The 25,127-nt window shown below is 36.7% G+C and overlaps 2 protein-coding genes across 4 annotated transcripts in view; both read left to right on the plus strand.

Annotated features, from left to right (window-relative positions):
- The window catches only part of camk4 (calcium/calmodulin-dependent protein kinase IV), a 56,129-nt gene extending 35,826 nt beyond the window's left edge, over nucleotides 1-20,303 (plus strand). The window contains exons 7-12 of the mRNA XM_079871803.1: nucleotides 4,984-5,074; nucleotides 6,278-6,352; nucleotides 6,516-6,591; nucleotides 11,185-11,311; nucleotides 15,654-15,806; nucleotides 18,862-20,303. Coding sequence (XP_079727929.1) covers nucleotides 4,984-5,074; nucleotides 6,278-6,352; nucleotides 6,516-6,591; nucleotides 11,185-11,311; nucleotides 15,654-15,806; nucleotides 18,862-19,026 — 687 coding nt within the window. The 3' untranslated portion in view covers nucleotides 19,027-20,303. The remainder of the gene's footprint in view (nucleotides 1-4,983; nucleotides 5,075-6,277; nucleotides 6,353-6,515; nucleotides 6,592-11,184; nucleotides 11,312-15,653; nucleotides 15,807-18,861) is intronic.
- A 2,136-nt stretch (nucleotides 20,304-22,439) lies between these two features.
- The window catches only part of kcmf1 (potassium channel modulatory factor 1), a 28,938-nt gene continuing 26,250 nt past the window's right edge, over nucleotides 22,440-25,127 (plus strand). For 2 of the 3 annotated variants that reach the window (XR_013821429.1, XM_079873236.1), the window contains exon 1: nucleotides 22,447-22,684. Coding sequence is in view for 2 of the 3 variants with exons in the window: in XM_079873236.1 (XP_079729362.1) it covers nucleotides 22,669-22,684 (16 nt within the window). In the remaining variant the exon portion in view is untranslated. Of the gene's footprint in view, nucleotides 22,685-25,127 lie in introns of all 3 variants that reach the window. The other variant, XM_079873235.1, reaches the window with a different exon arrangement.

Here is a 25,127-nt window from a genome sequence, read left to right on the forward strand (position 1 = left end):
CTCCAAACGATGCCCATGTGACTTTATTTCCTGTTACAAAAAATAAGTAATGTTCCATGGAAGAATGAAAGTCATATGAGCTTTGAACCACTTGATGTTGAATAAATGTTGACAGATTGTCATTTTGGGGTTACGTGTCATTTTAAGAGTCAACTATAAGCCAGTTCTAGGTTGATTCCCCTGAAAAGTGTAAACACTGTAGCACAAACAAAACATTACATTATTTTTTAAGTATTCCGACTGTGAGATTCACTCAGAAATTAAATAATCTCCTTGGGTGAACCGAGTTAAAGCTAATTCACATTGCAACGACAGATTTCAACCAGCACCGACAATCACCAGATTACAGTATGTCACTTCTCACACATTTCGTGACCTGCAGATTGAACATGTTTAGTTGGCGAAAACAAGCGCTGACCAACGCTAACAGAAGGATCTGACAAAGCCACGTCAACGTATCTGTTGCTGTTGGTCGACATCTGTCGGTGAAGAGTAATTTAGCCTTTACAAAGACGATAACTTAAGTTTGAAAACAGTCATTCATTTTGCAGTTCCATTTTGAGCCACTAGTGGCACTGAAATTACACACTTTACCTTTAACTGTGTGGACCTACATAACGAGGCTAGTTGCTAAAATAATCTTCATGGCGTGGGGACACAGATGGCAGCAGTGGCGAGCTACAGACCTGCTCTTGTCAGATGAGAGGAAGAAGAGAAGGAGAGAGAAGATGTACTTTATGTGTGTCAGCTCCACTGAGTTTTGAACAGGATGGGAGTATTCCCCTCGGACCCCACTAAAAGATAACACTCCTTCATGTCACCATAATAATTGGTGTTGGGAAGCTGGCACACTGTACTGCTCGTCCTCTGAGGAATCATTCTGCGGCTCTATTGCAAACAAACCATTTGGAATGTTTTTACACTGGGGACTGTGGTGACTCTGCCTTTATATGGGCAGTCGTGCATACTAGTTTGACAGTTAAGAGAAGTTTTTGTCAGTGTAATGCTTGATTTTCCCATGTGAATTATATATGGGAGAGCACTTAAACCTGAGTATCCATGTTTAGAGATTACAGATATGGCGTGAGTCTATAATGGGCCTTTTAGAAACTTTAGCACTTTAGCTTAGCATTGCTTAATTGCAAACCAAAGTAAATACTCCAAATGAAAACAAACAAACTATTCTCTAAAAAACTGTGAGTGTAATACTAGCCACAACAATGCATTGTGAATTGTTGCCAGGGTGTTACTATGCTGTTGCTAGGATGTTCTAAGTAGCTAATAGAGTGCAGCAGTCCCTGTCCACTTTTTCAGCGGCCTTGTTTTTGTATTTTTCCTAAATGGATTTTTTAAAAGTCTTTTTGAAAGAGTTCTAAGCTATGAACTGAACCAACCAGCTATGAGGTGAATCACAACATTACAAAATTTGTTCTGAAAAAAGTATTTGAAAATCAGACAAAAAGGCAAAGGTAAGACTGTGTTTAACGGCTTTAATGAGGAAAATAACTACAATCCCATGAAGCACTGCAAATGACAATCGAAACTAAACAATGGATAAAAACTATTGATTTAAAGATGTGGATTATGTATATAATTCGGTTGTAAGCAGCTATTCATTATTTAGCTCAAGTCAGTTAAATGTTGATTCAATTCCGATCAATAACAAGACGTGTCGATGTTGCAAAGTTCATAAATTATAAAACAAATTTCGATTCAGCGATAAAGCAGCTCTACAAAAGTCATATTGTCATCATCATCATCATCCAGCTCAATTAAGTCTCATCCAATAATGTCAGTGCAGTCAAATTGATAATATTAAAGAATATTAAATGTTTTGTAAACTCAGAGAAAACCAAAGGCGACACTAGCAAGGAACCAAAACTCCATCAGGTGACAGTAGTGTGACACCTTTTGTGTGATTTGCTTGTTTCGATTCTTTAATTGGTGGAGATTTAGGGAGAGTCATGGGTAATGTAGTTTTTCATCTGGAATTCTACTGTTTAACATGATTATTTAAAAATAAGTTGAAATAATGTGGGCTGATGGCTGTAACAGCAGCCTATACTAGTATAACAACGTCATAGCTCACAATAGGTCTGTCTTTAATGATTTATAGTTTCCTAAGGAGAAAATGAATGGAACTTTTACTTCTGGAACCTAACTGTTGCACTTTATTGCACATTCTTAGAAGAAATGGTTCTATAAAGAACCTTAAAGGGTTCTGTCAGGCACTTCATATATAGAACCTTTTGGGGGTTCCATCATCGGATCATTTTATACATTTTGTTTTAATTAATTTAGTTTTAATTAATTATTTTATTTTGATTAATTCATATGAATTAAACAGCTAATAAACATGCTTCATTACTAGAAAAGATTGAAATGACTCATTAAACATGAAAGCATTATGGAATCATTTAATACATTTCTCCTTATAGTCTTTTTGGCATAAACTAAAGCGTTTTTTAAAATTAAGTCAATACCCCTAGGGTTCTATATGAAACCTTTTCTTCAAAGAGAATTTATCTTCTATTTTCTACATAGCTATACAGTTGCTAGCATGTTCTATAGTATGTAGTTACAAAGAGATTGCTTACTGGCCACATCAAAATTGCTTTGACGGAGCAATAGTACTGTAAATTCTTGCCTTAGAATAATGAGCTTATAAATATTTTTGTTGTTGTTTCTGGTATTAATACCTTTCACACATCTTCTTCAGGTTGGGAATCTCTCACGTCCATCGTTCCCTCGGTAGCACATGATAGATAGTGACCACGTGTTGTTTCTCTGTAACCAGGCAGACTTATGGCCCATGCTACTCTGTTTAATGAGTTTCCGTGGTAACACTCACCAAGGCACTGGCAAGTGCGTCTGGCTGATTATAAACACAGATCTGTTGAAAGTGATGGACATTGGTCTAATTAGTAGTATTTGCTAAGACAAGTGTCACTTTTAGCATTACTTATTCTGAGGAATAGTGATTTGAACAAAGTACTAACACTAAGTATTAAACTTTGGTTAGAAGCTATATGTACTAAGAATTCTCATGTATTAATCGCTTTTTGTACTGCCAGTGCAGTGTGTGAACAGCTTGTAACGAAACTTAAAGAACATTTCTGAATTCTATATAGCACCTTTAACTTGTCAATTTGTTTTACGGACAAGAAGTGACCTCACACACATAGCAACAACCTAGAAAACCCTAGCAAATGAATAGTGCTAAAAACAATCCAAATACTTGAGCAACTGCATATCAACACTTACTGAAGGCAGCCAAATATCAGAACTCTAAATATGGCTCTCAATATACAGTATATTTAACAGTCACTGTTAAGCGTCATAAACAATTTCAACTTTAAAATCACTATATAGTAGTAATCATAAACACAGTCTGTTTTCATAAAGGCGCTCAAGGGCTCATTACCAGTGTTCCTCCCTAACAAAACTCATCTAGCACAGTTTTGTCATTGGTAGAATATAAAATGGGTAAAATATTTCTATACAAGCTTTCCAGTAAACTACAATGCATGTCAAACATTTGCACAGGAAAAAAATCAGCCTACGGCAACAGTTTAAAAGTAGCCCGAATCCCGCAATCTTGGGGGGATTAAGTTAAGTTTAGTTCAACAAATTGTTGACATGAAGTCAACTAAAAAGTATTAGTTGGAACAAGATTTTACAGTGATAGATTTTAAATAGTGATCATTTTAAGATTTTCAACCTTTAATCTTAACCCTTTGATGCATGAATTATTGAAATAAAAATTATTCACAAATTATTAAATTATTCATGTTGTCATAAATTCAAAAGGGCAGACATAGAATTAAGGATAATTGTTGAAAAACCTTGCAGGTATAAGAAGGTATAAGAATGGCTTCTTTGAGGATTGCTGACATCAACAAAGTTCTTCAAAAACAAACACACCTAAGCGTCACATGTATTTTCTGTTTTGCTTGAGTTCTTGTCCCTGGCTGCGTCCGAAATCGCATACTGTCTTGAGTAGGTACTTTTTTTTATTTTATATATATATATGTATTTACTTCACGACCGCTAAAAAAAGTTTGTTCTAGTATAAATGTGTGTATGAATGTAATCTGGACGTACTACATTCGCCATGTTGTCATTATGTGTCCTACCAGCGTTCTGTCGCTTCACTGCCATTCACAAATCCTCTCCCATGGCCTTGTGTGATAGTAAAATGTCCATCATATGCACACTTCAGAATCAGACTCGGATCGGCGCGGTATACATGATCTTAAAATAGGACATCCGGGTACTTTTTGCCTACTCTTTTATGGGTACTGTGAATTCAAACACTTCTTTTGTCACATACTGTTTTTCTTCTATTATATATGTAGTAGGCAAGTATGTGATTTCGGATGCAGCCCGTGTGTTTTGGTTTTACCTAGTTTTCTTTGTTATCAGTTTTCCTGCCACTTGTTTGTTACTATGGTTACTGATTAGTCCTCACCTGTTTGTTGTTCTGTTGATTGCCATCCCTGTGTATTTAAGCCCTCAGTTTCTTCAGTCTTTTGTCTTGTGTTGATGTTACTATTGTTAAGCTAGTGTGTTACTCTGTTCATTAAAATACATTTTGGAGACAGCAAGTGTGACACTAGTGTCTCCAGATAAAAAAACATAAAATGTTTGAGGAATATCAATACAGTGCTTCCTTGCACACAGTGTAAAACTTAAATGGTCTCCAAGCAGAGGAAAGATCTCTTGATGCACTAAATTATGTCAGTTATGAAACACGTTTAATCAGTACAGCTTGGTCATTACTTTAAATTTGCTCATTATCAGGCCCAGATTAATCTGTTTACCAATCACAGAGGAGATTCCCATACAAATTTGAAAACTAAAAATCTTATTACTCAATTAATGGTGAAGGTAATGCATGTTAATTATTGTCACCAAATTGTACAGTCACATGTGTCTGTGTACACCACAGATTAATAAGTGAAAGCCCCTGTGTGTTTGCAGTACCTGCATGAGAATGGTGTAGTGCACAGAGACCTGAAACCTGAGAACCTGCTGTACGCCACATCAGCGCCAGATGCTCCGCTCAAAATAGGTAAGGCTCTTCATTCGCTTGATAGGAGGAACTACAGTTTGGCTAAACATCTCTTGTTGCTGAATTAGCTTGCAAACATGCAACATGATCCTGTTGTGCATTAGAGGAACATTCACTGTAAGATTTAAAGGAAGAATAATCACTGACTTGTGTCATATTCAAATGTAGCTGTCACAGTTCATTTGTAATGATTTCCTCATTCATAGTTTGGGTTAAGGATTTGAACTCATAAGCCGAAGTATTAAACTTCAGCATGTGACATAATGTCATGAAAACCTGTCCAGGTCAGTTTTCATCATAAAAGCAAACTTATTGGAATGCAAAAAAAAAAAAAAGGTCTTTGCATATACTAAGCGCTATAAGCACAAGTATTTATGAAAGAATGAAGCATTCTAATAAGGTAATTTGGTGCTTAGGAAAAAAAATATTCATTGATGAATAGAAAGTTCAAAAGAACAGCATTTATTAGAATAATTTTTTTGTAACAATATGAAAGTCTTCACGGTCACTTTATTGTTGATGCATTCTTGCTAAATGAAACTGTTAGCATAATTTCTTAAAAAACAAAACAACAAGTCTTACTGACCAGTAGTATACATATGTAATGATGAGGCAGGAATGAAGCGGAGAGAGAATCCACATGCAAGCACTACTTTAATAAAACAAACAGGTAATCCAGGGCAAACAACGGAACTCAGGACAGGAACATGGAAACAGCTACAAGCTACAACGAACGACAAACAACAACTGAAGCACAGAGGTTTAAATAACCAGGCAAACAAGATAACAAGGGGGCGGGGCTAATTAGAAACACCTGGAGAGACTAATAAACAAGAAAAACTACAAAGGACTACAAAACATGGCACAGAACAAGAAATAACAAAAGTCCACACAAGACAAGGGGAACACAAGACAGGAATCATGACAACATATATATGTAAATAAATAAATAATATATATATATATATATATTATTTTTTTTTATTATTATTATTATTTTCAAAGGGTTGTGGCCAGTAAGACTTTTTTTAAAGACATTTACATTTTTAATGGAATGTATCAAGAATTCTTTATTGTATTCAAGAATTTTAACACTAAGAATAAAAAAAAAAAACATTTTAGATAGATAGATAGATAGATAGATAGATAGATAGATAGATTTTTTGTTAATCTGTTTTTATTTGGTGTGATTTATCTTTACAGCGGATTTTGGTTTGTCGAAAATTGTAGACGATCAGGTAACAATGAAGACAGTGTGTGGGACTCCAGGCTATTGTGGTGAGTTCATTAAAGAGTGTTTTAACAGAGCACCATCTGTGGCTTATTTCCACAAAGAGAATTACAGATTTTTTTAAAAACACTTTTTACAGCATCAGTGCAGCAGAGCGTCACCTCCCCCGTTTATTCTTTTCTTCTGATGTTCTTTCTTTCTCTTCCTCAGCTCCTGAGATTTTACGGGGATGTGCCTATGGCCCTGAGGTTGACATGTGGTCTGTGGGAGTTATCACGTACATTTTGTGAGTGACACGACATACTTGTCTAAAGTTATTCTCTCACAAGAATGCTGTGCTTAGTCATTCCCTCTCTCCGTCATATCAATCACTGGTTTTGTCTCAGATCAGCCTCACTGGTAAAAAGTGTGAAGTACGTTTTGAACTTTTGTGTGTAATTCCAGGAATTGGATATAAATTATTTTACAAAAAGTCTGAGAAATTTGTACTCTTTGTCAAAAACGTTTTAAAAATGTCATAATTTAGCCCAGTGGTTCCCAAAGTGGGTGCCGCAGAATCTCAGCTTTATTTTCCAATTTAAACAGCCTAAAATAACTATCGTACCATATAATAACCTTTTACAGCCAAGGTTAGAATCGTTAAGGAACCGGCTAGTTACTTACTGAAAAACTCTGCCTCATAGCTCTCGAATTTAATTCTGAAAACTAATTTTTCATATGTATTCCAATGAAATTCAAGTGAAATATGCACTGATGTATTTATGCACGTTCTAACCACAAGGGATAATATTTAGGTGTACTGTAGCGAAGTACCTACAGTACAAAGTTGCACAAATTAGAAAAAGAAAACTGCTCAGTTCCAGATTGAATATGTAAAACTTTTACTATTAGGAGTGCACAGACAGACATTAGTCTTGTAGTTTTAATTTGAATTAGTAGTAATTTAGTTTGCCGTTATCAATCTAAAGGTATTTATCATGGTTTGTTTCTGTTTTGAGTGTCAGTTTCCATGTTTTTTCATTGTTTGATTATTGGTTGCACCTGTTCTCCATTTCATTGATTGTTTGGTTCTAAGCCCCGAGCTCAGGAGTGTATTCCAGAAAGCAAGGTTATCTTACCGTCAAACATACCCTGAACTCTAGGTTGATTAACCAAACCTTGCTTACTCGAGGTATGCTGGTTCCAAAAACGCGTCCAGGAGTAAGTTCATCAGGAGTAAACTCATGTATGTTAACGGTTAACACACCAGACATTCTCAACAGAGCGTCGAATCGACGAGTCACCATGGAAACGGATGCTAAGAAAAAGTGTGCCATACTACTAATTTCTTCTTCTTTTGTTAGATGCTGATTTATTTACTTAGTGCATATTGCCACCTATTTGGTGGTTGTGCAATCATTTTTCAATCTTTTCGTTTAATAATCTTTAATCACTGTGAATAATAACTATATAGTTTGTTTGATGCTAGTTAAATAATAAAAACAAAGACTGATTAAACTAAATAACAGTCTGTGCTTGCAAAGAGAACATGGCTGTATACGTTTATTTTTTGTTTAGTCATTTTGCTTCCACATTGCTTGAAAGGTAAGACATATAATATATCATATATGTCTTTTATTATATAAATACATTATAGAATAGAAAAGGTCCTGTTGCAAAAAAATGAATAAAATAAAAATGTCTGAATGCAGATGAACGATGAGAGGGATGAGAATTATATAGGCTAGCTATATATTATAATAAATTAACATTACCTTGTTTTAATAGCGCTTTATATATCGATATAACTAAACATATATTTAATATTGTGTGCAATCTGTCACGCCCACTGGAGCCTCGTCATTCGGGCACACATCGCATGTGCTGAACACCTCTGAAGTAAACTAACTCTGGTAAAGAACCTGCTCCGGTGCAGGTTATGTTCAGGTATACACTCACCTAAAGGATTATTAGGAACACCATACTAATACTGTGTTTGACCCCCTTTCGCCTTCAGAACTGCCTTAATTCTACGTGGCATTGATTCAACAAGGTGCTGAAAGCATTCTTTAGAAATGTTGGCCCATATTGATAGGATAGCATCTTGCAGTTGATGGAGATTTGTGGGATGCACATCCAGGGCATGAAGCTCCCGTTCCACCACATCCCAAAGATGCTCTATTGGGTTGAGATCTGGTGACTGTGGGGGCCATTTTAGTACAGTGAACTCATTGTCATGTTCAAGAAACCAATTTGAAATGATTCGAGCTTTGTGACATGGTGCATTATCCTGCTGGAAGTAGCCATCAGAGGATGGGTACATGGTGGTCATAAAGGGATGGACATGGTCAGAAACAATGCTCAGGTAGGCCGTGGCATTTAAACGATGCCCAATTGGCACTAAGGGGCCTAAAGTGTGCCAAGAAAACATCCCCCACACCATTACACCACCACCACCAGCCTGCACAGTGGTAACAAGGCATGATGGATCCATGTTCTCATTCTGTTTACGCCAAATTCTGACTCTACCATCTGAATGTCTCAACAGAAATCGAGACTCATCAGACCAGGCAACATTTTTTCAGTCTTCAACTGTCCAATTTTGATGAGCTCGTGCAAATTGTAGCCTCTTTTTCCTATTTGTAGTGGAGATGAGTGGTACCCGGTGGGGTCTTCTGCTGTTGTAGCCCATCCGCCTCAAGGTTGTGCGTGTTGTGGCTTCACAAATGCTTTGCTGCATACCTCGGTTGTAACGAGTGGTTATTTCAGTCAAAGTTGCTCTTCTATCAGCTTGAATCAGTCGGCCCATTCTCCTCTGACCTCTAGCATCAACAAGGCATTTTCGCCCCCAGGACTGCAGCATACTGGATGTTTTTCCCTTTTCACACCATTCTTTGTAAACTCTAGAAATGGTTGTGCGTGAAAATCCCAGTAACTGAGCAGATTGTGAAATACTCAGACCGGCCCGTCTGGCACCAACAACCATGCCACGCTCAAAATTGCTTAAATCACCTTTCTTTCCCATTCTGACATTCAGTTTGGAGTTCAGGAGATTGTCTTGACCAGGACCACACCCCTAAATGCATTGAAGCAACTGGCTTGTGATTGGTTGATTAGATAATTGCATTAATGAGAAATTAAACAGGTGTTCCTAATAATCCTTTAGGTGAGTGTAAGTTGCTATGGCTACTTACATACCCTGAAAGTTAACTCCGTTTTTAGAACCGAAAGTTGAGGTTATCCGCCTAGCCTTAAACATACTCGGGTATGTCACATACTGTAACCTGCTGCCCATTATCCATTATCATCATGTTTACCTTGTTGTTCCATTCCTCGTTATGCCTAGTCTTGAGTTTTTATTTTTATTTTTTTAGTTTGTTTAATAAAAGACAACTCTGCTACAAATAGATCCAGCACCTTCTATTTCATCGTCTTTGTTGCAACCTGGCTGTGACAGCAGTGAATCTAACGTAATTTTCTATTCTATATTTATAAAATTAATCATATTATATATAATATAATATTTAGGGCCAGATTTACAAACCCTCTTTTGCCATTAAAAAACTACTGTCAGGATTTACTAAAGACACGCAGTGAAAAATTAGCGCTGAAAATGCGTAGACAGGGTTATTTTTCCGGCTGACCTTATTGCATTTGCATTTGTATTTGTAGGAGTTTCTCTTTCAAATGCAAAATGTATGGGAGAAGAGTATTTAAATGAATCACACAACGCGATTTACTAAGGTTTGCGCTAGTCAATTTACTGGTATTTGCACCATTATTTAACACCCAAAAAAGCATGTCTTAAACCAGATGCTAATTTGAGCTGCTCTTGGTAGATTGCGTTGGTCATTATGGATTATTTGCCATGTTCATTAAATCTGGCCCTTCGTATTTTGCTGCATGTATCTATTCAAGATACATATCTATATATATATACATATATATATTCATGTATCTATATATCTATTCAATATTTATAATATTAATAATACTATTATATTATAATAATATTTATTATTTTCTGCATGCCTATATTACATACAAATACTAAGTAATATATATTATACACTACCAATAAAAAGATTGGAATAATTATGATTTTTAAAGAATTATCTTATGCTTACCAAGGCTGCATTTATTTGCATAAAAATACAGTAAAATTGTAAAATATTATTACAGTTTAAAATAACTGTTTTCCATTTTAATTTTAAAATGTACTCTCTTCCTGTGAATCCACAAAAAAAAAATATTAAGAGGCAAAAACTTTTTACAACATTGATAATAATAATAAAAGTTTCTTGAGCACCAAATCAGCATATTAGAATGATTTCAGAAATAATCATGTGACACTGAAGACTGGAGTAATGATCGCCAATTACTCCAGTCTTCAGTGTCACATGATTATTTCTGAAATCATTCTAATATGCTGATTTGGTGCTTAAGAAACTTTTATTATTATTATAATCAATGTTGTAAAAAGTTTTTGCCTCTTAATATTTTTTTGTGTGGAAACCATTATACATTACCATTCAAAAGTTTGGGGTAAGATTTTTTTAAGGAAATACATACTTTTATTCAGCAAGGATGTATTAAACTGATCAAAAATGACAGTATAGACTTTTATAATTTTAGAAAAGATTTCTATTTCAAATAAATGTTGTTCATTGAACTTTTACGGTTTCCACAAATATATTAAGTAATATAAATGTACATTATTAATGACTGAGCACCAAATCAGCATATTAGATTGATTTCTGAAGGATCATGTGACACTTAAACATTAAGTAATGGATGCTGAAAATTCTACTTTGCCAGCACAGAAATAAATGACATTTTAAAATACATTAAACTGTTAAAACTTATTTTAAATTTGTTTCTGTTTCTGTTCTATCTATAGGTTATGTGGTTTTGAACCCTTTTTTGATGACAGAGGAGACCAGTACATGTTTAAACGCATCCTGAACTGTGAATATGAATTTGTCTCCCCCTGGTGGGACAATGTGTCTCTCAATGCCAAGGACCTTGTGAGTAAATCTCTCTCTCTCTCTCTCTCTCTCTCTCTCTCTCTCTCTCTCTCTCTCTCTCTCTCTCTCTCTCTCTCTCTCTCTCTCTCTCTCTCTCTCTCTCTCTCTCTCTCTCTCTCTCTCTCTCTCTCTCTCTCTCTCTCTCTCTATATACACTGCTCAAAAAAATTAAAGGAACACTTTGAAAACACATCAGATCTCAATGGGGAAAAATATCATGCTGGATATCTATACTAATATGGACTGGGTAATGTGTTATGAACGAAAGGATGCCACATCGTTTGATGGAAATGAAAATGATCAACCTACAGAGGATTGAATTCAAAGACACCCCGGAAATCTAAGTGAAAAAATGATGCAGCAGGCTTGTCAATTTTGCTGAAATTTCATTGCAGCAACTCAAAATGGTACTCAGTAGTTTGTATGGCCCCCACGTGCTTGTATTCATGCCTGACAACGTCGGGGCATGCTCCTAATGAGACGACGGATGGTGTCCTGGGGTATTTCTTCCCAGATCTGGACCAGCGCATCACTGAGCTCCTGGACAGTCTGAGGTGCAACCAGGTGATGTCAGATGGACCGAAACACAATGTCCCAGAGGTGTTCTATTGGATGTAGGTCAGGTGAGCGTGGTGGCCCTTCAATGGTATCATTCCTTCATCCTCCAGGAACTGCCTGCATGCTCTCGCCACATGAGGCCGGGCATTGTTGTGCACCAGGAGGAACCCAGGACCCACTGCACCAGCATAGGGTCTGACAATGGATCCAAGGATTTCATCCCGATACCTAATGGCAGTAAGGGTGCCATTGTCTAGCCTGCAGAGGTCTGTGCGTCCCTCCATGGATATGCCTCCCCAGACCATCACTGACCCACCACCAAACCGGTCATGCTGAACGATGTTACAGGCAGCATAACATTCTCCACGGCTTCTCCAGACCCTTTCCTGTCTGTCACGTGCTCAGGGTGAACCTGCTCTCATTTGTGAAAACCACAGGGCACCAGTGGCGGACCTGCCAATTCTGGTGTTCAATGGGAAATGCCAATTGAGCTCCCTGGTGCTGGGCAGTGAGCACAGGGCCCAGTAGAGGACGTCGGGCCCTCAGGCCACCCTCATGAAGTCTGTTTCTGATTGTTTGGTCAGAGACATTCACACCAGTGGCCTGCTGGAGGTCATTTTGTAGGGCTCTGGCAGTGCTCATCATGTTCATCCTCACACAAAGGAGCAGATACCGGTCCTGCTGATGGGTTAAGGACCTTCTACGGCCCTGTCCAGCTCTCCTAGAGTAGCTGTCTGTCTTCCTGGAATCTCCTCCATGCTCTTGAGACTGTGCTGGGAGACACAGCAAACCTTCTGGCAATGGCACGTATTGATGAGCCATCCTGAAGGAGCTGGACTGCCTGTGCAACCTCTGTAGGGTCCAGGTATCGCCTCATGTTACCAGTAGTGACACTGACCCTAGCCAAATGCAAAACTGGTAAAAAACAGTCCAAAAAGATGAGTAGGGAAAAAATGTCAGTGGCCTCCACCTGTAAAACCATTCCTGTTTTGGGGGTTGTCTCACTGTTGCCCATCTAGTGCACCTGCTGTTAATGTCATTAACACTAAAGCAGCTGAAACTGATTACCAACCCCCTCTGTTACTTAACTGACCAGATCAATATCCCAGGAGTTTAACTGACTTGATGCTATTCTCTGATTAAAAAGTGTTCCCTTTATTTTTTTGAGCAGTGTATATATATATATATATATATATATATATATATATATATATATATATATATATATTAGGGGTGTAACGGTACGTGTATTCGTACCGAACCGTTTCGGTACAGGGCTTTCGGTTCGGTGCACGTGTGTACCGAATGACTGAATGCAATATTTTGTGTGCGGAACATAGGTACATTTTCGTGTTTCCACACGAACATATTAAGTGGCGGAAGTCTCCGCGTTCAGCGCAAGTCCCGCCCTGCAGCTGATTCTAATGTTTTTTTCCTATTAGACATTCTCTGGTTTTACCCGTGTTTTACCCGTCGTCACTGTAACAATGAAATAGACTGCATGGCGAAAAAAAGCTTTTCCGCTTCGTGTGCGCCGCCGCACTCTCCGTTCCGTGGCGCGCGCGCGCGCGCGTGTGTGTGTGTGTGTGTCGACGACCCGCTGCGCTCTCTGCTCAATGTTCGAGTCTGTGTTTGCGATGCGCGTTCTGCTCTGTCGTTAACGGCCCAAACACTCCAATCATGTACCGATCACGCACTGGAAAAGCAAAGTCCGCTCAAATAAGGTGACATTTCTCAGTAGTAACTTAGATTTCTGTTTGCTGAGCTGGTATAGTCATGCTGGCAACAATGGTAAAATGACCTGCTCTGATCACATGCTCTGGTAATAATAGCTTTGGACTATATTTTATTTTGATAATTATTAAAAAAGTGGAAAAAAAAAATCTTAAATTGATTGTTGATTGATTATTGAAAAATAATAATACATTAATATATTTGTTTAATATTATTTTAATATAGGGCTATTTTTTGTTCCTGCACTGTAATCATAGTTATTTATTTATATTTTTCATTATATTTTATTATGTGATATTGGTTTGAGACTGAGAGTATTTTATTTAGTGGAGAACTTTGCAGCAGTATTTTATTTCTTATTCTTTTTTTATTTTATATCTATTTTATTATATTTTATTAAAAAGTGTTTAAAAAAGTGTAAACAAATTGTAAAAAAAAAGTTTATAGTAATAAACAACCTGCAGTTTAATGTTTGCATTTCTTTCCCTTACTGTACCGAAAATAAACCGAACCGTGACTTTAAAACCGAGGTACGTACCGAACCGTGATTTTTGTGTACTGTTACACCCCTAATATATATATATATATATATATATATAAAATCCTTATAAACCTCTAAAAAATCCAAATATTTTAGGTATACAAACAGCACACACACAGAGAAACATTTATTGATGTCTTTCAAGTTATTTTTTATACTTTAAATTAGTAAATGTTCAGTTTTAATGAATGAATGATCTGTGTTTGCCCCTGAAATAAACGCACACCTGTGAGTGCACATCAGTTCAATTCTATTTCAGTACATTATTACACTACATTATTATTATATGATTTTTAAGTAAATTAGTTTTATAATTTTGTTGTTACTGCCAGTTCTTTAAATCTGCTACATTTTGTGCCTAACAACACCTCTTAACCAAATCACTATAATGCACACACAAGATATTTTATAAATTATACTTTTATGTTGCAAAATAATACGTTAATTTTCTCATATTCAAATACTGCATTCCTTCACATGGTACAGTGTGCATATTTTAAATGTAACTGTCTGAAACGTAATAACTTTCTTTATAAACAACTTTTTTTGTTTTCTTGGTTACACTTTATTTTCAAGGTTCCCTTGTTACTGTAATATTAATGAACTACATGTACTATGGGGTTAAGTTAGGATTAGGGTTTTGTTTAGGGTTAGTTGCATGTAATTATGCATAATTTACTGTTATTACTACAGTAAGTACATGTAACGTGTAACAAGGACACTGTAAAATAAAGTGTTACCATTTTCTTTTATGATAGGCAAATAAAATTGTGGTGGGGTGGTGTTAGCCAAGTAATTATTTTTCTTTTTTTGGAATTCCACATATAAAAAATGTCCCCATTACCTGACAGATATCACTGAAATACAGTAGGTATCCTGAAATATCACACATCTCTGTGACAGATCTACACTCTTAAAGTCCCACTGTAGTCAATAATGTTATCCCTTAAAACTCCCCAAAATGACATATTTAAGCGTTTTTTTCCTTGAAAAAAATTCTTCATGCCTTAAAATAGCTTGAATGTAACTCTACACCCTTGCCTCATTAGTATACGTGGTTCTATGAATATGCAAATTAGCCCGCCTCCACTCACTCACACCAGCTCAGAGATCCATTCGTTGACGATCACATGTTGACCTGATCGTTGACACCAGCGATTTCAAACCGCGTTTTTGAGACTGTTCATTGCAGTTTTAAGGAGAAAATACTCAGCAATGGTGTTGACTTATGATTTTGCACATGGTTTGTCTTAAAGCACATTAAAAACACCACATAGACATATAAACAACATTAAAAACTTGATTTTCACCACAGAGGTAGTGCTGACCACGCATTGTTGTGGAACAAGAAAAAACAAAAGGAAACTAATAATAACATTTAGCCAATCAGAAACATCTCTGCCTGTCAGTCATTTTGAACGTTCAGGGTTGCTGATGGTGGGTTTCAAATCCACATTTGAAACCTCAAAGTGTTGCTGAAAGTGTAACTTGTCTTTCTTGGCTCCATAGGTGAAGAAACTGATTGTCCAGGATCCAAAGAAACGGCTGACGACGCAGCAGGCGCTGCAGCACCCCTGGGTGACTGGAAAGGCCGTTAATTTCACCCATATGGACACTGCTCAGAAGAAACTCCTGGAGTTCAATGCTCGAAGAAAACTCAAGGTTTGAGGCTTTTGGCTCAATGACACATTTTTATGAAGGTTTTAACCCGGTAAAGCCTAATGTATCATATTTGATATGCAAAATTCGAAGGCCTCTAAATGATCAAAATGATCAAGAATTTGCCCAGAAACCTATTATACACAATCTAATACATGCCTTCTGGCATGTGATTGATTTTGATTTATATTTGATTGATAATTAGTTTCTATTTTTCTGCAAATAGAAGTAAAAGTCCTTTAAGTATGTCCACCTTCCGTCCATACTGAGACATTTTTGTCCTGCGAAAACTGAGCTTTTTGAAAACGCTTTACCAAGTGGATAAATTTGAAAGCAGCATTTTCACGTTGTAGTGTGGACTGTGAAAACGGAGGTATTAGAAAACGATGACGCATGTTTAATCATGTGATGAGTATTGAACCAATAGATATCTATGTTTATACCGGTATTGTGCCTGTTATGTGCTATTCACTTTCACACTGTTGCTAAAGATATGTTACTTTGTACACTTTTCATATCGCAGTCCTGCAAAGATGATAGAAAATTTACTCGCAAACATGAGAGCAGTTGCGTTTTTGACCAAACATATAATGGTGACTGAGAGCAACCTGGATGCATCAGTGAATGGTGAGATATTTTGCTAAATAAAATGATCCTGTCAGAAGAATAGCTTGAGAACTTTATTATGTCTGTTCCGTCTGTATCATCTCAGTGAGCTTTTGTGTGGGTTTACGCATGCACAGTAAGGTGAATTTTGCATCAGTGTGGATGAGAAACTTTTGGAAAACTTTTGGCAAGTGTGGACGGAGAGTGTTTTGAAAGAAAATGCAGTTTTCAAATGTATCCGGATTAATGTAGACATAGCCTAAGAGGGATGACAGGCCATGGTGGAGCCAAGGGAGCGGAGAGCCAAGGTGGAGCTGATGGGTTGACGGGGCAAGGTAGAATCCGGGGCGAGGAGGCTTGAGGTCAACGAAGGAGAAGCCGAAGGGAACCAGCGGAGACAGGGATGAATGTATATACTAACGCAGACCAATGAAAGGAAACGAGAAACAGGTGTTGCGAATTAATCAAATAATGAATCGCCATAAAAACTAGAGCATACATACAAAACTGTGTTCCAACAGAACAGGAAACAGTGCAAAACCAACCAAAAATACAACCAAGAGTACCAAGATACAATACATCTTTTTTAAATTTAATTTCCAATCTCTATTGCAGTACTCTGGTCAAATGAATGTGCTTTACAGCCAGTCTGTAATCCTTCATGTGGCTGCTTGCTTGTGCTATTTGCTGCAACTAAATCTGCGAGAAAATATTCTCAGTGATGAACTGTAATAAATCCAAACATGATTTTTCTTTGTTGTCTTAATACAAAAACATTACCACAGTTTGGATTTACTGAAGTTAATATTAGGACTTTAACTGTTTTAGCTTTTGAGAGAAGCTTATTAAGGATGAGAGTGTTAATGTACAGTACTGTGCAAAAGTCTTAGGCATGTTAATATCCCCACCCCAAAAATGTCCCCAAAAATGGTTTTAAGTCAGTTATGTATATCTTTTGCTGTAGTGTGTCAGTAGGAACTATCAGTTTACATTTCCAAACATTCTTTTTGCCATTAATTGTAATAATCCAGTGAGATTTCTGCATGCACAAGGAATCTGACAACAGCCAGTATGATCTGATCTCACCATCATCGAGTCCGTCTGTGATTACATGAAGAAACAGAAAAAACTGAGACAAACTAAATCCAGAAGAACTGCGGGAACGTCTCCAAGATGCTTGAAGAAACCTTCCTGCAAAGCTACCTGAAAAACTATGCGCAAGTGTACCTCGACAAAAGCTGTTTTAAACGCAAAGGGTCGTTACACCAAATATTGATTTGAATTCGTTAATAGAAGTTAAATCATAAATAAATTCAATTTATGATTTTATTTTTGAAAGCATTCTCACTTTACAGCATTTTAACACAAGTGCCAGTACTTTTCACAGCACTGTAGCTTTGCAGGAAGGTTTCTTCAAGCATCTCGGAGACGTTCCCGCAGTTCTTCTGGATTTAGTCTGTCGCAGTTTTTTCTGTTTCTTCATGTAATCACAGACGGACTCGATGATGGTGAGATCAGATCATACCGGCTGTTATCAGATTCCTTGTGCATACAGAAATCTCACTGGATTATTACAATTAATGGCAAAAAGAATGTTTGGAAATGTAAACTGATATTTCCTACTGACACACTACAGCAAAAGATATGAATAACTGACTTAAAACCATTTTTGGGGACATTTTTGGGGTGGGGATATTAACATGCCTAAGATTTTTGCACAGTACTGTATATGATAAATACATTAAATCAGGAAACTAAATGAGGTCAAATAAAACCCTGTGTATGAGTTTCCCTTTTTCTTGGACGAAAGTGCAATAGTTCTGATGAAATGTAAAAAGATAAATTGAAAACAGTTGTGATTAAAGGGATAGTTTGGAAGCGAATCTGAACGCTGATGATACGATGGATTCAAAAATTCTAGCCATTTCCTTCTTAACCAACGTACAGTTGGAAAACGGAATAAAACTCGAGCGTTTGAGCAACCGAACACACATCTCCAACCCATATTGCTCCGTGACAAGTCAACGGTCACATTGGCCAGGTGGTATGTATAGCATAGGGGGCGGGACGCCTTAGATTCTAGAGAGCATTTGATTGGACAGAAGATGTGATGAGAAGCTGTGATGTCATAAAAATCCGTGATCCATTTTAGCGGAAGTGAGAGACTATAAGTTTTGAATACTTATATCTCCTAAATGTGAATTTCGTCATTGTTTTGGAACACACCAGTAACCTTATTCATAACCTTAAGGCTAACATATTCATACTAAAAGCTAAAAAAAACTTACATTTTTATTTCAGGGGGCCCTTATTAGTCATGATTATCATTCATTTTTGAGCAAAATATTTGTAAGTTATCAGTTTAAACATTACCTTGCAGCAAAATGTGCTTAAATATAAAAGTAATCAAATTCTAAACACAATGCACACCTCTATGTTTATGTTTCCACAGGCAGCGGTCAAAGCGGTGGTCGCTTCATCTCGACTGGGCAGCGCAGGAAGCCACAGCAACCCAGACGGCAACAAAACCAACTGCAGTCCATCCTCTGTCAAAGAGAAGACAGTAGAGGATCAGCCAGACACTGAACAGCCTCAGATTCAGAATGAAGTCTCTTAGATCTCCACAGCGCCTCACTGGAACTCAAACTTCTTCCCTTCATGAAAGGAACATGTTGCTTTTTGCAGTGGGCCTCTTAAAGGACAGAAACAACAGGCTTTGTTTGGTTCTTCTGCATGCGGACTGTTTGTCTATAGAAACGTCCCACATTGTGACTCAGCCAGTTGCCATATCACGCCAACATTTGATAAGTCCGTGAATTCGGATTTTGTACAGTGAATGAGCATCATTGGATGGTAATGAGAAGAACCGAATCAACTGTATATCAGTAAATATTTATGTCATCCTGCTTTTGCTGAGATAATTGCCAAATTATCATAGTACTTTCAAGGGCATATGTTGCTTTTTAGTTGTATTAATCACATTTGTGCTGCATTAAATTGAGATCATTTTATTAGTTAAGGTTTTTTACATAATATTGGTCACTGGTAGAAAGACGTAGATTTGGAACTGAACCTTTACATACTGTAAGCTTCAACTGAATGCCTTATAACATGTTTTTATATTTCATAAGTCATTTCAAAGTTATTTAATATTTTAGAAATACTATAAAACAGTTTATTTTAAACTTAGAAAACAAGCACATTGTGCTTTGTTTAAATAAAGAGATGGTGATTTTTTTCTTTTTCTTTACTTGTCTAAATCTGTTGAGACCGGATAACAGACATATCTAACACAAACATTGCAATGAAAAACACTCCCTTGTGCCAAAATGGTCTTTATTTGAAGTACACTTTTCACCATCTCATTTAAAGTCCTGCTTATTTAGGAATTTCCCTTTAATAAAATAAATCAATACTATCAGGTTTTTATCTGAATGACTTACTGGCAATAGACTTCCTCAGAATCCAGTGCTTTACCAAGGAATCTGTGTTTTAAAACACACAGAAGAGCATGGAGGAGTTTTGATCCTATTCAATATTCTTTAGCGCATGCTTGTAATGTATGGTACGAGGGAATGCCGTTTCATAATCTGATAATCACATGTAAGGAATGTAATGTGGATATACAGGGGTTCATGTTTTGCATGTAGGAATGTTTATCTTAACTGCTGCAATTGTCTTTTTAAATGCACTGTATTTTACAGATAAAACTCGCTGTCTAATTAACAGAATGATATCGGAGGCCATTTGACGGTCACTTTGTACATGACACTAGTGTGTCAACTTTGTTTATCTGCCTGTTTCTATTTCTAAGGACTCAAAAATGCCAATAAGATAGCACTGTATATTAGTTGCAGAAATAAAGAATACAAAACAATCTAGTTGGAATCCCTTTTTAAGTTCTGAATGGGTGCGATTCATTATTTATGTATGTAGCTTGTTGATCTAATACTCTATACCCAGGGTTTTTAACCAGGGTACTCCAGTGGATCTTTCCAGCCTTGGGGGTAAACGCATTACTAGTAACGTGAGTTACATAATCAGAATACTTTTTTTCAAGTAACTAGTTAAGTAAAGCATTACTTTTAAATTTACAATAAAATATCTGAGTTACTTTTTCAAATAAGTAACGCAAGTTACTTTGTTTTTCCGTTTATTGACTGAGACCTCTCCTGTCCCCATGTTGAGAGAATTCAGGAGTAAGTGCAGGTGCGTTGTGTTCACTGTGTAAACATGATGGTAATTGTAGTTCTAGACTAAAATGTGAGCATGCATTTACTCATTTTACTTGCAAATGAATAAAAAACTGAACTGCAAACTCAAACCTGCAACAATTTAATGTTAAATAATACAAATAGGCCTATACTTTGTGTATTTAATCTCACTTTATGAACCAATGTCTTTGCTGGTGACCTTTGTTGATTGACTTATATACACAGATAAACAACACATTTGTGTTTCATTGGCTACATCTGAAATTGCATATTTCCCTATAGTAGGTGAAAAACAGTGTGACAAAAGTCCGAATTCACACTACTCTTAAAATAGTTGGCAAAAAGTACCTTATGAAATATTACTTCTGGCGAGATTCTGAAGTGTACATACGGTGGACACTTTACTATCCCACAATTTTCAACTTTTTTTTATTAGTTACGCAGATTCAACTAATTTTAATGTAATTTAAGTTGAAATGACTTAAACATCCAAGTTGATTGTACTTAAAAATATATATTTTTAATGCATTTGCAAAAAATATAACTTTTTTGTTATTAAAAAACAAACAAGCAAGCCTAGCCTAGGTGAGAAAAAAGTAGCGTAAAATAACATTATGCATTACCTTCCATAAAAAGTAAAGTTTCTTTTTTAGGGGGTCAAGCAATATTGTAATGCATTACTTTTAAAAACAACTTTCCCCCAACACTGGCTCTTACTGTATATTTCCATGACATAAGTTTCTAACAAGTTTCTAACTTTCTAACTAATGATCTATTAAGCATTATGTAGTGAATCAAAAATGAACAATCATATAATAATGATGTTCGTAAGTTAAACATTTATAAGAAGGTGTAAGGTGAATATCAAAGTATATATATCAAAGTATTATGGTATTTGAAATCTAACATCATCACGATACCATGGGCATGGTAAAAACTACCATTAGCCTACCACACACAAAAAAAGCCATTTTATTGCCATTCCTATTATTTAAACTGTTAATAGAAAATATTTTTCATTAATTTATTCTTTTTTCTATATTTTACAGTTTCAATCTAGTGGCCACAAAAATCAAAGCACATAAGCAACACATAAATGTCTGTAAACAAATGATACTACACCTTTTCTATGACTTTTTAGGCACAACGTAACCCATGCAGCTATAATTCTTGTAATGTAATATTGGTATCTTCTTATTTTTCCTTTGTGTAGGCCTATAATAAATTTGCCCAATTCTTCACACCATATTTATAGTCTTTCTGCCAACCTAGCACTCGAAGGCCCCTTTATATAGTCTTCAAATGAAAAAGTTCATTCTACAGGCCCCAAAATTTGAAACACACAAAATGTCAAACCATCTGTTAGCAAATGATGCTAGACCTTTTTTCAGAACTATAACTTCACATCTCAGAGATATTTTTGCAATGACTTTTAATCAGCTGTTGATTCGGTTTTTATTGACCGAATGAAGTTCTCATCAACTTCATACAGTCCAAACGTAAAGTGTCCAAAAGCGTTTTTACTTTTTTTGAACAGTAAATCAATTTTTCATAATTGTTGAGAAATGCGGACTAAATAAATAACACTTGCTTTTATAATTTTTGTATCTAGTGCGATTAAATTCACACGGTAATGAATTAATAAGTCCTAATACTTTTGGGTCCACTGTATTTCTGCGTTTTGAATAATAATTTTTAAATAATAATAATATTTAGCTACAGTAGATGGCGTTAGTCAACACTAACAGAAACCCATTCAACAGCTACACGAGTTTACCGCCCTTCAAACACCACAGAAGAAGAAGCAGATGAGTCCTGCGCCCCCTGCCGGCAGACCTCGCCCGCACCCGGTCCATCTCTCACACACACATTCGCTTGATGACAGACGGGGAGGGGGAAGCGGAGAGAAGTAAGCCCCGGATCCATCTTCAAGAGAGAAAATAGGAAAGAAAGACCGCGTCCCACTTTTATTTCGTTTTTAGCGGCACCTTTCCGACTCATAGACGTTAGGGAGCCCGAGGAGGGGCTGTGTCACTGTCTGTAGGATGTCCCGACATGAAGGTAGGTGCGAAAAAACCGCCGATCGCTGCGTCGTTGGCTTGAATTGTAGGCCAGTGCTGACCCGCGGGTTGCCATGTTTTCAATTCAAATGCACTGGGAAAGACTCATCATGGCGGCCGCCGTGAATTTTGCAACCTTTTATGTACTTACACCGCATCGTTAGCGCTAAGGGCGTTTTCCTGAAGCCGCCTGGTGTGATATTGAGCTGGGCCTGTTTGCTAGGCCGGGCCTTCTGCGGCTCCCTCAGCCGCGGGAGTGAGTGCGAGTGTGTTCCCGCAGGTAGTCCGTGGAGAGGTCAGGGCTTCGGTTGGGCCTGTTTTAAGAAACTTAATTTTAAAGCTTTCTGCCGTAAGTTACCCAGCACTGCTAGAATGACGACCGAAGGCCAGTACTCCGCTGGGTAAGCGGTGGTAGAGCTCAGTCAGACCGCCCTGGAGCTCATGTTAGGGAGTATGTGTGTGTGAGAGCCGTCTTGAGTCATGTCATGTTTCAGGCCAGCACAAGTGAATGACTTGCACGTCTGGATTTAGCATTAGCTGGTGTCAGTGAAGCCATAGCTGTGATTGCTTACGAATATTACTCTATTATTTCTGGAAACACGTTTATATTTCTAGCTCCCTTTGTGAAGACAGTCAGTATTTAGTCAAACCAGTATGTTTGGATACAAGGAAGAGATTCAGCATTAAAGTTATGGCTTGATCATGTGGCTTCAGACACATTTGTCCTGTTAAAAGTTGACAGAGCCTCAATGAGGACTGTCAGTGCAGCGATACTTACAAGATTAATAAAATGCAAATGACGGTTTTGAAATATCGGTTTGGGTCTGATATAATTTATGCTATAAGCATAGGTCATTACCACTGTATTAGCTTAATCGTTGAACACGGTAGTACCATGTTTTTGGACATTCTACAGTACAATGGTATTTGCATGTTTTTGGACATGTACCATTGGTACCTCCACGGTGCTTTTTGTAATGGGAATGTTAAAGGGGAAAAAAAAAACCTTGTTTTGTGTGCTTCTCTTTTTATTTTTACTTATAAACATGTGTATGGTATTACCAAAATACATTTTTGATGTACTATGTGGTACTTCAAAGAATACTTATGCCCTACATATCAGATTATAGTACATTTTATTATTCTTATTTTTTTTTATGTATGAATCGAACTGAAATCTTAGTAACTCAATGTGAGTTATTTGAAGTATAATCTGTTCAGACATTTGTTAAGTGCTTGCTATTTATGTCTGTCTCAACCTAGTGAGCTGCCTATCTAGACAGCATGTCTGTGCATCATCAAATGTGCCTTTGATTCCCAAATATGCTGTCTTTGGGTTGGTGGCAGCTCACTAGGTTTCTAGACAGCGGATGTCACCTGCCTGTGAATGAAGGCTGCTTACACATGCGTCTAGTTTCTCTGCAAACAGCACATGGTGCTTGAGAGTAGCTTCCAATGGGAGAATCCTAGTGATAACTGACACCTCAGATAATTATTATTATTATTATTTCCGGATTGGTTATAGTTTGGCAGCTGCTCTTTGATTCAAGCACAGTGGCAGATTCGCTCTGACGTTTGAACAGAGGATCTGGATTCTGTAATTAATGCTCAATTTCATCTGAGGTAGCCTATATTAAATACAGTAGGCATTTCAGATATGACTGCACAAGTCCAAACTTAAGGAGTCCCCTTGGGTTATTAACGCATGTCAGTTGCCAAGACGTTTTCAGTTTTTTTGTAGCCATTTTTTTTTTTTTTTTTTGTAGTTTTAGGATAAATTTAGCTTCAACATGGGGTGTTATTAAGTTGAATCCATATTTCACATCATCTAAATGATCTTTGAGCCACATAGAAACAAAGCCCATCTGTAAAAAGCAGGAAAAAAAGCCTAACTATTAATTATCGTCTTTCGCATATAGGTCATTGGAACAAAAATAAGAAAAAACAAAATAAGTTTGTGTCAAAACAAACTTATTCTGATGTTCTATGACACAGAGTTCAGTTGTTCGACAATTAGGATTGCCTAATGGCCCGGGTCAGCGAGAAAGATGCGTTGACAGAATTAAACGGATGATAGTTGATGCTTGAACGGACAAAGACACACAATGTTATTTCAAAATCCTTCTTGGTGAGTATCCTAGTAAATACAGTAGGTTATGTCTTAATTGAACGTAAAAATTTGAGAAGGAAATCATATTGTATCATAATATTGGATCTGTGCATTCGCTCTTAAAGTGACACCAGCCTAATAATACCTACTGCTTGCTGTCTCTGTCGTTAATTTAATTAAACAACAAAAGACAAAGTGTCACACACTGCTCTTTACTGAATAACTTCTGTAGCTTTAACAAAGATTAACCTATATTTAATTTATACAGCAAAGACTATGCAGTGTTATTTTTACATTTGATAATTTAATTTCTATTCCTGAATATTAGACTTTA

The sequence above is a fragment of the Squalius cephalus genome (genome assembly GCF_949319135.1).
Source record: "Squalius cephalus genome assembly, chromosome: 5".
NCBI classification, from domain to species: domain Eukaryota; kingdom Metazoa; phylum Chordata; class Actinopteri; order Cypriniformes; family Leuciscidae; genus Squalius; species Squalius cephalus.